The 15,923-nt window shown below is 40.1% G+C and overlaps 1 protein-coding gene across 1 annotated transcript in view; it reads right to left on the reverse strand.

The window, feature by feature from the left end:
• The window catches only part of PDE6A (phosphodiesterase 6A), a 106,297-nt gene that overhangs the window by 57,550 nt on the left and 32,824 nt on the right, over positions 1 to 15,923 (reverse strand). Inside the window, exons 7-8 of the mRNA XM_004453729.5 lie at positions 2,094 to 2,160; positions 722 to 769 (exon numbers count right to left, since the gene is read on the reverse strand). Coding sequence (XP_004453786.1) covers positions 722 to 769; positions 2,094 to 2,160 — 115 coding nt within the window. The remainder of the gene's footprint in view (positions 1 to 721; positions 770 to 2,093; positions 2,161 to 15,923) is intronic.

A 15,923-nucleotide genomic window follows, 5' to 3' on the forward strand; every position in this document is an offset into this window, starting at 1 on the left:
TGAGCCACATCGACTCCCCCTCTCAGTCTTTACTCAGACTTCTTGGCCCACTCTAGTACCCTCAAACAAGCCACCTCTTTCTTACAGTTTTTTCCCCTCTTTATTGCTCAAACATAATTTCCTCAGGTATACTTTTCCGTGATTCCTCCCAGATTAAGTCAGGCCCCCCTGAGATTCTCTGCTCTTTGCCCCCTGCCCTTCTCCTGACCAGCACTCTTCATGCCTCTCTCCTATAAAATCACAAGCTCTGCGGAGCCTGTATAGTCTACCTTTGAAGACTTATAATCCAGCACAGGGCCCGGCACAGAGGAAGCCCTCCATAAACATTTGTGAAAAAAACAGACAAAACCAAATAGAATACCAATCAATATTCCATGAAAATTCAAGGAGACGGAGATCATATTTGGCCAGGCAGGGGAGTCAGAAAAAATATCATAGAAGGGTAGAGGGGATTCAGGCAGGAGATGGTGGCTGGGGAGAGAACAGCACAGGCAAAGGTTCTGAGGCCAGAAAGCAAAGGGTGTGGAATGTTACCACTGAATGGAGCCTTAGAAATTACTGAATTAACTCCTTCCTCACGCCCATCAGGGCATGACCCTTTTTCAATTGTGTTTTCACTTTGATGAGACTACTTCCCAATAGAGAAGGTGATTTTAATATTATTTTGGGGGGACAAAAATCATATGACTAAGAGCAAATTTTTAAAAAAAAACTAGCTTACCTGGAATTCAAAAAAGTCCTCCGCAGGCGCATTCATGATATTGCAAATCTGAAAGGCATGAAGAGAAATAATGGCGTTGTGATTGGGCCTGATAGAGTATCCAGTGAAGCATAGCATAATACTTTCAGAAACGTAATGTCCTTGCCCAAGGCATTCACATTCTTGTCATCAGGTAGACACACAGAGATGGTTTTGAATTATTAACTGAGGCTACAGAACAGCAAAACCACCTTATAATGATTACTTCTTACCATTTGTTTCACTCCTAAGTTATTTCAAAGCTTTGAAAATGTTAAGGCTACAGTTTATCATTATTGATAGCTGTTTAGTATCCCATTTTTTGTTGTTCTCCCTTTGTGAGTATTTGGTTGTGTCCAAAATTTTTGTTAACATCTTTGAGTCAATTATATTTGGGTTTTATTTGTTTTGTTAAGAAGGGGTTATTTCCTTGGGACACAAATCCCAAAATGGAATAAGAAACAAAAGGTGTTATAGTTCTGATTATATATTGCTGATTTCCTCTCCTGAAAATTTGATCATGCAAGATACCAGATGACACTTATCTGATCTCTCCACTACCTTGCTATATACAAGCTCCCAAAAAATGTTTTAGCCTCACCTTGACTGAAACTGAATTCATTTTACATCCAAAAATGGTGGCAGCACTATGCCATCCTGGATGGGAGGTTGAGAGTGGCAATTTAGTCCCTGGTATGAGAGACTGAGACTTAGCATCTGATAGACCAGCCAGCCATGACTTTGTTCCTAGCATACATGCGTAAGTATTTTTAGTTATTAGTGAGACTGGGTACCTTTTCATCTAAGGATCATTTTTCTCTGTATTTCATATTTCCTCAATTGTCAGTTATCAGTTCATCTGCTTGGACCAAATGCCAACTGAATTCTAGGCCTAAATTTGAAATATGAATGAACCAGGCTTTTGGAGATCCCACTTCCCATCCATTTTTCCACTTTCTTATTTGAAATCCTTTTACTCTTCCACCTGATTAAAAACTCTCCCCTTTCTGATGGTTATGCAACATTGTGAATATAATTAATGTCACAGAATTGTACAATTATAATGGTTAAAATGGCAAATTTTATGTTTATCTATAAAACATAACATATTTATATGTTACTGCCATGAAAATTTTTGAAAAGAAATAGGAAAAAAGAGAACAAGTATTGTCAGGGATGTAGAGAAATTGGAAACCTCACATATTGCTGATTTGAATGTAAAATGATGCAGCTACTTTGGTAAACAGTTTGGCAGCTCCTCAAAAAATTAAACGTAGAGTTCCCATTACAAAAAAAAACAAAAACAAAAAACCCACACCAACAAACCCTCCTTCTTCAAAGTTGTATTGCTTACCAGGCCATTTTGGGCAACATAAGTGGGAAGACCACTCGCTAGAGCCCAATGGTCAGGAGGTGGATTCCTGTAAAGGCCAAAGACAAATGGTGACTTTTGAGGCAAGGACAGTTGGACTACAAACTTGAATCTGGGTCTTTACCCTCCTTCTACTTTCCAGGGGCTCCCAACACCCTCTTACATTCATTACACCTGACTGAACTGAAAATCTTGACAAACACTTTAATGTCCTAGTTTAGACATGGAAAAAAGCGTGAGGAACACATTTTACTGATTGCCCACAGAATTTGACTACCCCCAAAAAAGAGACAACATACATTAAAGAAATGGTTATTGGGTCCTGAGCAAAGATATCTGTCTTCATTCCCCTCACGGAGTTAGTAGCTTACTATTATATATGAGAGTGGGAAACTCAACTGTGGTGAGCTCTTACCATTTAACAAGCACTAAGCTCAGTATTCTACATACTTATTTATCCCTCATAAAAATATTACTCTTTTGGTCTTGTTGTTCCCCTACCACCAATATGGCTCCCTCAACTGTTAATTGTTTCTGTTCAGTGTTTGTACTCTTTGTCTGCTCAATGTTTTTTTGTGGAGTTTTTTTTGCCCGTCGTTTTTTATCATTGTCTACTCTCTGTCTGCTCATTAATTTTTGCTCGTTGTGTTTTTTTTTCTTTAGGAGGCACCAGCGACCAAACCCAGGACCTCCCATGTGGGAAGCGAAAACTCAACTGCTTGAGCCATATCCACTCCCTGTCATTTTGTTTTTCTTTTTGCTTGTCTGCTCACTGTTTTTGCTTGATGTCTGCTCAGTGTCTGTCTTCTTTAGGAGGCACCAGGAACTGAACCCAAGACCTCCCATGTGGCAGGTGGGTGCTCAACTGCTTGAGCCACATCTGCTCCCTGGTCTTATTGTTTTCATTGTTAAAAATATACATGTGGAAGTGAATGAAAAACTTGATCAGAGAAGAAGAATTTCTACCTCAACTCCAACAATGGATCTTGCCAATCCAGCCAGTAATCTTCCCCTGGAGAATATGGACTAAGGATTTCAATATCACCCTTATCAGAGTTTCCAGCTTATGGCCCGCCCTATGAAATTGGAACTTGCCAGGCCCCATGGTTGCAAACTTTGAACAATCAGCATGAATAGGCAGAAATATCTTTCTTGGGGCTCCAGGAAACAGCTAAAGGACTGCAGTATTAAGGAGTGTGCCAAGTTAAGAGAAAGGCTTCTAAAAAAGCGGTAGGATCTTGTGGTCCCCTGGCTAGCACCTCCCCTGTCCCTTCCCCAGCTCGGTATGGAGCCAGCCCACACACCCAGTATAGACCCCTGGTCCAGGTTCAAAGGAGCAGAGTGGCTCTTGTGCACATGCTCAGAGCATGTACATCTGGCCCAATACATCTGGTGGTGGCGTGAGGGACTAGCCTTACAAGAACTTATCCTGAGTGTGGAAGGCATCTCAGAGAGCTCTCCTACAGAACTCTGTGGGAGAGCAATCAAGTCATGCGGACTGAGGAAAAGGGTTGCTAGATGTAGGACATACAGGACAATGCCCAGGACCATGAGGAAACTGTTTCCTAGGGAAGAAAGGACCGTATTAGTCAGCCAAAGGGGTGCTGATGCAAAACACCAGAAATCGGTTGGTTTTTATAAAGGGTATTTATTTGGGATAGGAGTTTACAGATACCAGGCCATGAAGCATAAGTTATTCCCTCACCAAAGTCTATTTTCCCATATTGGAGCAAGATGGCTGCCAACAGCTGCAAGGGTTCAGGCTTCCTGGGTTCCTCTCTTCCAGGGTCTTGTTTCTCTCTGGGTTCAATGGGTTCAAGGTTCCTTTCTTCCCAGGGCTTGCTTCTTCCTGGGATTGGCCTCTCTTTCCCTGTGAGCTTACTTCCTGTGGTTCCAGCTTAAGGCTTCAAACTCTAACATCAAAACTCCAACATTAAAAGCCCCCAACTCTGTCCTTTGCCATGCCTTTTATACCCATACCCTTTGGTGGGTGGGGACTCGATGCCCTACTGGTACAAGAGGTTACATGAATACTTAATCAAGCAAACCTCTGATTCCTATATAACCTAATATGCCCAGAAGAAAAGATCAGTTTACAAACATAATTCAATATTTCTTTTTGGAATTCATCAATAATATCAAACTGCTACAGGGACACTTGTAACTGTGTAATTGAGGGAATTCCTTGAGCCACACATGCATGTCCCAGACAAGACCCATGTGCAGAAAAAGATCAGAAAGGCCCTTAGGCTTTGGCCTCAAGCTATTCTCAAATACCCCTCATATGGGTAAGCCCTGAAGGAAATCACTTCCACATGCAAATCTGCAAAGACTTGGAAAGGTATTTCCTTTCCTTCTTTTTTTTAGCTCCTGGCATTCAAGGAGAACTCCGTCATAATACTAGCTGGATATAGGCTATATTAGTCAGCTAAAAGGGTGCTGATGCAAAGCACCAGAAATCTGTTGGCTTTTATAAAGGGTATTTATTTGGGTTAAAAGCTTACAGATATAAGGCCCTAAAGAGTCCAACTCAAGGTTACATCCTTACCAGACTCTGTTGTCATGTGTTGAAGCAAGATGGCAGACAACATCTGTGAGGGTTCAGCCTTCCTCTTCCCTCTTAAGGCTCCATAGGTCTGGCTTCTTCTGATCTCAGCTGTAGGCTGGCATAGGGCTTGTCTCTCTTCCCAGGGCTCATTTCTTTCCATATTCAGCTGTTCTGTTCTCTTCACAAGGTTCGCTATAAACTCTCAGGTGAATGGCTCAACTCCCTTCCCGGGACTGCAGGATTCTCTTCCATGTCTCTGGAGCTTTCTCTCTTTTCTCATCTATCTGACTCTGTGTGAGAGTCTGTTTTATCAGCCCACCCAGGGGGTAGAACTCAACACTGTAGTGCTCTAATGACATGATTGAATCACGGCCTAATCTTAACATAGTTTAACCAAACGTCTTAGCTGAATCTAATATAATCAAAGGGTTATTATGCCCAGAGGAACAGACCAGTTTACAAATATAGTCTCTATCTCTTTTTGGAATTCATAAATAGTATCAAACTGCTACACAAGCTTAAGAAACAGGCATCACAGAGTCTAAATTTTGACGATAATTCAATAAAAAAATTAAAATGTCCAGGTTTCAATAAAAAATTACAAAACAAAGAAACAGGAAGTGATTTCCCAGGTAAAGAAGCCTAGAGGATTAGAAACTATCAGTGAGGAGGACCAGATCTGGGACATACCAGACAAAGGCATTAAAAAAATGGTCCTAAATATGATCAAAGAGTTAAAGGAAAACATGGACAAAAAACTAAAGGAAATCAGGAAAATGAGAGATGAACACCAAAAAAGTTATCAATAGAGAGATAGAAATTAAGAAAAGAAGCAAAACAAAGGTAAAGATCACAGTAACAGAAATTTAAAATACCCTAGAAGGGTTCAACAGCAGATTGGAATTGCAGAAGAAAGGATCAGTTAACTTGAAGAAAAAACAATTGAAATCATTGAGTCTAAAGAGCAGAAAGAGGGAAGCAGACATGGCTCAACTGATAGAGCATCTGCCTACCATATGGAGGGTCTAGGGTTCAATCCCCAGGGCCTCCTGTCCCATGTGGTAAGCTGGCCCACACGCAGTGCTACCACATGCAAGGCATGTGCCCTGCCAAGAGAGATGCTCCATGTGAAAAAAAGCGCAGCCCACCCAGGAGAGAGCTGACACAGCAAGATGACGCAACAAAAAAGAGACGCAGTTTCCTGGTGCCGCCAGACAATGCAAGCGGACACAGAAGAACACACAGCGAATGGACACAGAGAGCAGACAATGGGGGGGATGGGGAGAGAAATAAATAAAATAAATCTTAAAAAAATAAATAAATAAAGAGCAGAAAGAAGGAAGAGTGAATAAAAGTGAGTAGTGCCTGAGATACCTGTGGAACACAATCAAGTGTCCCAGTATAACCATTTTGGGAGTCCCAGAAGGAGGAGAGAGGTCAGAGAGAATATTCAAAGAAATAATGGCTGAAAACATCCCAAATTTAATGAAAGGTATGCATATACACATTTGAGATGCTCAATGAACTCTAAAAAGGAGAAAACCAAATAGGCCCTGTGGTAGTTTGAGACTGTATATACCCCAGAAAAGATTATGTCTTTAGAGCTCATCCATTCTTGCGGGTATGAACCTATTGTAGGTGGGACCTTCTGATTAAATTACCTCAGTTGAGGACCTTTTTTTTTTAAATTTTTTTATTTTTATTTTTTTATTGACTTTGTAATAATATTACATTAAAAATATATATGTGAGGTCCCATTCATCCCCACCCCCCCACCCCACCTCTCCCCCCGCCCCAGCAAAACTCCCTCCCATCATCATGACACATCCATTGGATTTGGTAAGTACATCTTTGGTCACCTCTGCACCTCATAGACAATGGTCCACATCATGGCCCATACTCTCCCCCATTCCATCCAGTGGGCCCTGTGAGGATATACAATGACCGGTGATTGCCTCTGAAGCACCATCCAGGGCAGCTCCATGTCCCAAAGACGCCTCCACCTCTCATCTCTTCCTGCCTTTCCCCATACCCATCAGCCACCATGTCCACTTTTCCCAATCCAATGCCACCTCTTCTATGTGGACATTGGATTGGTTGTGTCCATTGTAGCTCTATGTCAAGAGGAGGCTCAGATTCCACATGGATGCTGGATGCAATCCTCCCACTTTCAGTTGTAATCACTCTAGGCTCCATGGTGTGGTGGTTGTCCTTCTTCAACTCCATCTTAGCTGAGTGTGGTAAGTCCAATAAATCAGATTGTAGGTGCTGGAGTCTGTTGAGGCTCAGGACCTGGCTATCACATTGTCAGTCCAGAGATTCAAATCCCCTAAATATATCTTAAACACCAACATTAACTGCACCTCCAGCACATTAGCATGAAAGTCTTATGGAGGGAGATCCCATCTGAGTCCAGATTCATCACACATAAACACCATTTCCAAAGAGGGGCCATCTGACCTGGTAGTTAACCCCATCGGCCATGACCATAACTCCCATGGGTCTCTTTAGCCCTCAAAGGAACCAATATCTGGGGGTTATATCTGCTTTATCTGTCTCTCTGACTCTGCTCAGTTGTGCATAAGGGCAATCCTTCTGCCAGCCTCCAGACTCTTTTTTAGAAACTCGTAGATATATAAACTCATTTCTCCTTTCCATTTCCCCCTTACTTTAGGTCAAACAGCATTTTAAAGTCATGTTATTTTATGTAGGAGGACCTTTGATTAGATTACTTTGGTAAGGTGTGACCCAGGGAGGGTGTTATTCCTCTTACTGGAGTCCATTATAAACAGGATGAATGTAGGGACACACACAGAGAGAAAAGACCACAGAGCTTAGAGAGAAAACCACAGAAGCTGAAAGAGAAAGCCACAGACAGAGCAGCCAGAAGCTGAAAGCAATGGAGGCAGAGGGGAAGACAGACCAGTAGACTGGGACAGAGGAGTCCAGGATTGCCCACAGTCAGTCTTCGGGGAGAGAGTGTCACCTGATGATGCCTTGATTTGGGCATTTTTCTCAGCCTCAGACCTGTAAGCTTGCTAGCCAATAAATCCCCATTGTAAAAGCCAACCCATTTCTGGTACATTGCTTTCAACAGCTTATAGCAAACTAAAACAGATTTTGGTACTGAGAGTGGGGTGCTGTGATAGCAAATACCAAAAAATGCTAAAAAAGGCTTTAAAATTGGTTAATGAGTAGAAGCACAAAGAATTGTGAGGTGCTTGATAGGAAAGGCCTAGTTTGCTTTGAAGAGGCTTAGTAGAAATATAGACACTAAGGATACTTCTGATGAGCCTTAGACAGAAATGATAAATGTATCATTGCAAACTGGAAGAAAGGTAGGGCTTCTTTTTAAAAGACTCAAAGGAACATTATTGGGACATATGGAAAAATTGAAATAGAGACTGTATGCTTTATATCAATGTTAAATTGCTTGAATATAACTGCACTTAAGGTGGTTACATAAGTGGATATCCTTGTCCTTAGGAAATGTACATGACATTAAGTTTTCAAGGAGAAATATATATAAAACATGTTTTTAAAATTATTTTCTACCCCAAAGTCATAAAGATATATTTTATGTTACCTTCCGAAAGCTTTAAAGTTTCACCTTTCACATTTAGACCCTTATCCACCCCTAGAATTTATATTTGTATAAGCTATTTTAGAGAGGTCATGTTTCCTTTTTCCCCATAAAGGTACCTATTTATTCAAACATAATTTATTTGCCTCACTGCTTTGCAATGGCATCTTTATGATAAATAAATTTTCCATATATGCATATGTATGGGTCTGTTTCTGGCCATTCAATCTGTTCCAGTCTTCTATTCATTCATCCTTGTGCCACTCCTATACTGCGTTTATTACCATAGCTTTATAGTAAGTCTTGATATCTGGTAGACCAAGTCTTTGCATCTTCTTTTTCTTCTTCAAAGGTGTCTTAATTAATTCTGGCCCTTTAAATTTCCAAATAAATTTTAGAATCAGTTTGTCAGTTTTCACTCCTTTAAAAAATGATCTTTTAAAATTTTGGTTGGGGCTGTATTGACTCTATAAATTTTATTTGGAGACAACTGATATCTTCATAATATTGGGTCATCCATTCTTGAACATGGTATACCTCTGCATTTATTTATTGATACTTCCTTTAACTTCTCTCCATAATATTTTATACTTTTCTCAATAAAAGTCTTGCCTGTCTTTAGATAGATTTATTCTTAGGTACCTGATATGCTTGATGCTATTGAAAACGGTATTTTTAATTATATTTTTTAAACTTTGCTTCCAGTATACAGAAGTGCAACTGATATTTTTGTATGTTAACATTGTATCCACTCTGTAAAACTCTTTTATTAATTCTAATATTTTATCTACAGATTCTTACAAATGATGAACTTTAGCATTTTTTTCAAATATTTCTTTTTTTAAATTTATTTATTTCCCCTTCTCCCCTCCCCATTGTCTGCTCTCTGTGTCCATTCGTTGTGTGTTTTTCTGTGACCGCTTCTATCCTTATTAGTGGCACCAGGAATCTGTGTTTCTTTTTGTTGCATCATCTTGTTGCATCAGCTCTCTGTGTGTGCAGCACCATTCTTGGGCAGGCTGTACTTTCTTTCACACTGGGCATCTCTCCTTATGGGGCACACTTCTTGTGCATGGGGTTCCCCTACGTGGGGGGCACCCCTGTGTGGCAGGGCACTCCTTGCATGCATCAGCACTGCTCATGGGCCAGCTCCACATGGGTCAAGGAGGCCCGGGGTTTGAACCGCGGACCTCCCATGTGGTAGGCAGATGCCCTATCCATTGGGCCAAGTCCGCTTTCCAAGAACTTTAGGATTTAGATACAGATTTTTATCATACATCTTAACTTTTCCCTATCCTTTTCTGCCATTCAAAACAATTTTTTGTTTCAGTGCTACATCATAGTATAATATTTTACAATTCTTTATGTGGCAATTAAATTCAATGTGGATAGTAACAATACACATAACTCAATTGGTCACTTGTCACAACAATATGAATGGTTATGATCAAGGTCACATATAGGCAGGCAATGAAGTCATCTGGATGATGGCAATGGTGCAATGGCATTGATTCTATTCAGAAATGTCAAAAAGTAAAAAACATGCATCTTAAATCAATAAAAGATGATAGGTTTCTTTCTCATCCCATCTGACAATCTTTGTCATTTAACTGGAACATTTAGTTGATTTATATTTAAAGCAATTACTGATAAATGTGGACTTAAATCTCATATTAATGCATACTCTTGGTTTTTCCCACCTGCTCTATTTTCTTTTTCTAATCTTTTATTTTATGCTCTTTGGTTTGATTAAGAATTTATTTACTACTCAATTTTCCCCTCTACTAGTTTAAGTGGCATACACTATGGAAAACGTTAGGGATAACTAATATTCCAGCTTTTTCTGCTTCTGTGTACATTGTAGGATTGCATTCCCTACCCACTTGAAATTAGGTGTGGCTAAATGCCTAGCTTTAGCAAGTGAAAAGTGAGCAGAGGGAAGTGGACTTGGCCCAATGGATAGAGAGTCTGTCTACCACATGGGAGGTCTGCAGTTCAAACCTCAGGTCTCTTTGACCTGTGTAGAGCTGGCCCACATGCAGTTCTGATGGGTGCAAGGAGTGCCATGTGACACAGGGGTGCACCCCACATAGGGGAGCCCCATGCACCCTGTAAGAAGAGCCGCCTAGCATGAAAGAAAGTGCAGCCTGCCCAAGAATGGTGCCACACACATGGAGAGCTGACACAACAAGATAATGCAACAAAAAGAAACACAGATTCCTGGTACTGCTGATAAGGATAGAAGTGGTCACAAAAGAACACACAGCGAATGGACACAGAGAGCAGACAATGGGGGGGGGGGGGGGAAGGAGAGAAATAAATAAATAAATAAAATCTTTTAAAAAAAAGCCAATATTTGTTTTGCATGTTCTGTCTTCCCTCAGGCAAGTCAGTCAAACTTGCAAGGTTCAAACTGATGACCACTATATCAGCCTTGATTTCTGCCTATGATCAACACATTCTATTCCCCAACCCCACCCACCAACTAGCAATTGGCCTCTAGTGGGATGGTAAATAAATCTTTGTTGTTTTTACCACTAAGCTCTTGAGGCTTTTTAAACCACAGCATTGCCTAGCTAAACTGATTTATAGATTCAATGCAATACCAATCAAAATTCCAAAAGTCTACTTTACAGAAATAGAAGAGGCAATTACCAAGTTCATTTGGAAGGGAAAGTGCACCCAAATAGCCAAAAGCATTCTAGAAAAGAAGAGTGACATGGGAGAAAATTTCACTGCCTGAACTTGAAACATAATACAAAGCTACAGTGTTCAAAACTGCATGGCACTGGCATACAGAGATACATTGATCAGTGAAAGAGAATTGAGAGTACAGAAATAAACTCTCCTCTCTTGGCCAACTGGTTTTTTTAAACCTACCAAGTCCATGTTTATGGGACAAAACAGTCTTTTCAACAAATTGTGCTAGGAGAATTGGATCTCCATACCCAAAAGAGTGAAAGAGGACCCCTATCTTATTGAAATGGATCAATTACCTAAATATAAAAGCCAAAACAACAAATCTACTAGAAGAAAATGTAGGGAAACATCTTAAAGACCTTGTGGTAGGTGGTGATTTCTTGGACCTTATACCCAAAGCACACACAACAAAAGGAAAAAAAGGATAAATGGGACTTCCTCAAAATTAAACACTTTGGCACCTCACAGGACTTTGTCAAAAGGGTGAAAAGGGTAAAATGGCAGCCAGCACATTGGGAGAAAATGTCCAATAAGGGTTTAATATTCATAATAAAGAAATACTACAACTCAACAATAAAAAGACAAATGACCCAGTTAAAAAATGGGCAAAAGACTTGAATAGACATTTGTCCAAAGAAGAATACAAATGGCAAAAACAAAAACAAAAACAAAAAAAACATGAAAAAATGTTCAGCAGCACTAATGATTAGGGAAATGCAAATCAAAACTACAATGATGGAACAGCAACAATCCCCCAAGTGCAACAGCAAAGACCAACAAAGAAGGATTTTCCAATAATGAGCCCTTGATACTGATGACTATGATTATGAATATGAATTAGGCCTAGAGCTGCAGGGTGCCTAAGAGTTACCTCCTGAGAGCCTCCATGTTGCTCAACTGTGGCCACTCTCTAAGCCAAACTCAGCATGTAAATGCATTACATTCCCACCAGTGTGGGACATGACTCCCAGGGATGAGCCTCCCTGGCACTGAGGGATTACTACCAAGCACCAGCTGGTGATGTAAATAGAAAAAGACCTTGAATAAAAGGGTCAACTCAGACCAGCAGAATATCTCACCCCACATGTAGGATCATGTGTTAAAAAATGCTTTTTGACCTTGAATAAAAGGGGGAGATGGCAAAGACAAATGAGTTTATATGGCTAAGAATCTTCAAAAAAGAGTTAGGAGGTCATCACAGGGGCCATATGCACTCCTCAGGAGGATCCCAGAAACAGCCAAAGTGCATACAACCCCAGGTACTGGTTCTCCTGAGGGCTACAGAGACCCACAGGGATATGGTCATGGCAGATAGCTCTGGAGTTCAGTACCATGTCAGTGGGCTCTACTTTGGAATTTGTGTCCCTGAGTGTGATGCAGTTGGACTCAGATGTGACCTTTCTACACATGCCTCTTCTTTCACTTTTACTGAAACTTTGGTTGGTACTAGGGTTGTTGTATACTCAGGAGACTTGAATCTCTGGACTGTCCATGTGCCATCTGGGCCCTGAGCCTCAGCAAAGTTGCAGCTCCTACTTCCTGGTTCATTGGACTCACACAGGTCAGCTAACAGGGAGGTGAAGATGGTCAACCACCACACCAGGGAACTGAGAGTGCCTACAACTGCAGGCAGGAGAATTGCATCCATCATCCATGTGTAATCTAAGTCCCCTCTCAAAAGGGTCCACAGAATGGAGGAATAAAATATGGATTAGAGTGGATTTACTGATATTCTACTATAAAACTATTGTGACTACTAATAGAAGAAATTGTGTCATTGACAGGGAGAAAGTGGCCACAGTAGTTGCTGAGGGCAGGGAGAGGGAAGAAGAGATGTGAAGAGGGGGCATTTTTGGGACTTGGAGCTGTCATAAATGATACTGCAGGGTCAGATGCTGGACATTATATATCCCGCCATAACCCACTGAAAGTACTGGGGGAAGAGTGTGAACCACAGTGTAAACTATTATCCACATGATGCAGCTGTGCTCCGAAACGTGTTCACCGAGTGTGATGAGTGTGCCACAACGATGGGGGTGGTTGTTGGTGTGAGAGGAGTGGGGTGGGGGGATGGGGGGTATACAGGAACCTCTTAAGTTTTTTATAATGTAACCTTTTTTGTGATATATGTATTTTCAAAAAAATACAATTTATAAAAATGTTGGGGGTGGGGGTGGGGTGGGGGTTATATGGGAACCTCTTTTTTTTTTAATGTAACTTTTTATGTGATCTATTAACTTTAATTTTAAAAAGCGTTATTTTTTTTTAAAAACTACAATGAGATATCATTTCACACCTATCAGAATGGCCGTTATTAAAAAGACAAAGAAATATAAGTGTTGGAGAGGATGTGGAGAGATAGGAACACTAATTCACTGTTGTTGGGAATGCAGAGTACTACAGCCACTGTGGAGGACAGTTTGGCAGTTCCTAAAGAAGTTGAACATAGATTTGCCACATGACCCTGCAATACCACTACTGGTATATACCCAGAAGAACTGAGAGCAGTGACACAAATAAACACCTGCACACCAATGTTCATAGTGGCATTATTCATGATTGCGAACAGATGGAAACAATCCAGGTGTTCATCAACCGATGAATGAATAAACAAACTGGTGTATTCACACGATGGAATATTATGCAGGTGTAAGAAGCAATGAAGTCATAATGCATATGACAACATGGATGAACCTGGACAACATTATGTTGTGAAGCAAGCCAGGCACAAAAGGACAAAAACTATATGATTGAACTACTATGAACTAAATATATTATATAACATGTTTGATTCCATTTACATAAAATGTAAATATAAATCAATTTATGAATGAAATTAGATTACTGGTTATGTAGGGCTGGGAAAGGGATGCTAAGAGTTGTGGAGTTTTCTTTTTGTAGTAATGAAATGGTTCTTAAGTTATTTTGTGGTGATGAATGCACAACACTGTGATTATACTAAAAGCCATTGATTATACACTTTAGATAGATCATATGGTATGTGAATGTATCTCAATAAAACTGCTTAAATAAATAAGCAAATAATTGTGAAGAATAGCCAGGAATAGCAGCTATGTACAGCAGGGGAGGCATAGAGAGATTAAGAAGTGGGGAATTTTCCTGTTTGTTTGCCTGTTTTTTGTTTATTATTATTGAAATAATGAAAATGCTCTAATAATAGTTGGTGATGAATGCACAACCATGTGATTATACCAAATGCCATTGATTGTACACTTTGGATGTTTTATATGCTTTATTAATATGTACCAATAAAATGTATTTGTTAAAAAAAAACTACAATGAGATAAATTCACACCTATCAGAATGGTCACTATTAAAAAGATAGAGAACAACAAGTGTTGGATAGGATTTGGAGATTCAGGACACTTACGGTTGGTAGGAATGTAGAAAGGCACAGCCACTGTGAAGGACTGTTTGGCAGGTCCTAAAGAAGTTAAATATAACTATGCCTGGTGACCCTGCAATACCACTACCGTGTATATACCTAGAAGAACTAAGAGCAGTGACATGAACAGACATCTGCACATTGATGTTCACGGTGGCGTTATTCACAGTTGCCAAAAGTTGGAAACAACCCAGGTGTCCATCAATTGATATATGGACAAAGAAACTGTTTTGTATTCAGATGATGGAATATTATGCAGCTATAAGAAGAAATGAAGTAGTGAAACATATGACAACTGGATGAACCTAGAGGACATTACATTTACTGAAGCAAACCAAACACAAAAATACAAATGCTGTATGAATGTGCTATTATGAACTAAATATAGTGTGTAATTTCATGGAGTTAATAACTTGAATATGGGTCACCAGAAAATAGAGTGAGATTAGAAAATGGAACACTAATGGTTAACTTGTGCAGAATTGGTAAAAAAGGATGTATGTTAAACTTTGGAAATGAACAGGAAAGGTGAAAGCACAACATAATGTTTTTAACTAGCTGTACAATTATGTGGGTTGAAAGCGTTTTAAAGGGAAAGTCTAAAGTCATGTATATTACTAAAAGAAAAGCTAAAAACTCTAATACGGGGAAGCAGACTTGGCCCAGTGGTTAGGGCATCCATCTACCACACGGGAGGTCCACAGTTCAAACCCCGGACCTCCTTGACCCATGTGGAGGTGGCCCATGTGCAGTGCTGATGCGTGCAAGGAGTGCCGTGCCATGCAGGGGTGTTTCCGCGTAGGGGAGCCCCACGCACAAGGAATGCGCCCCATAAGGAGAGCCGCCCAGCAGGAAAGAAAGTTCAGCCTGCCCAGGAATGGGGCTGCACACACGAAGAGCTGACGCAACAAGATGATGCAACAAAAAGAAACAGATTCCCGTGCCGCTGACAACAGAAGCGGACAAAGAAGAACAAGCAGCAAATAGACACAGAGAACAGACAACTGGGGAAGGGAGGAAGGGGAAATAAATAAATAATAAATCTTTTCTTAAAAAATCTAATATGGAACTGCATAGTATAATAAAACCACATGTGAAGTATGAATATGGGTAAAATAGGATATTTAAGATTGTTTTTCCTTAAAGCTGAACAAATGTATGTTAAACTACAAGATGATCTGAGACAAAAAAGAATTATCCTAAGTAAAGGGAACCAGACACAAACTATGACATACTGTAAGATCACATTTATTAAAAAATGCAAATATAAATCAATTTATAAAGATAAAATTAGATTAGTGGTTATGTAGGGCTGGCTGGGGAAGGACTGCTAAGGGGTGTGGAGTTTTTCTTTTTGGAGTAATGAAATGGTTCTGAATTTTTTTGTGGTGATGCATGCATAACATTGTGATTATACTAAAAGCCATTGCGCTCTCAACTTTGGACCCCTGTTCCTGTCTTCTATGCACCGCTCTCACTGCTTTTCCCCTGCAGGGATCAACATGCAAGTAAAACGTGGGCATTTATAATCTATAATGGGTAATTGTAGTCTGTAAATCAGCCCTCTTTATCACT

This window comes from Dasypus novemcinctus, chromosome 2, assembly GCF_030445035.2.
Source record: "Dasypus novemcinctus isolate mDasNov1 chromosome 2, mDasNov1.1.hap2, whole genome shotgun sequence".
Lineage (NCBI taxonomy): Eukaryota > Metazoa > Chordata > Mammalia > Cingulata > Dasypodidae > Dasypus > Dasypus novemcinctus.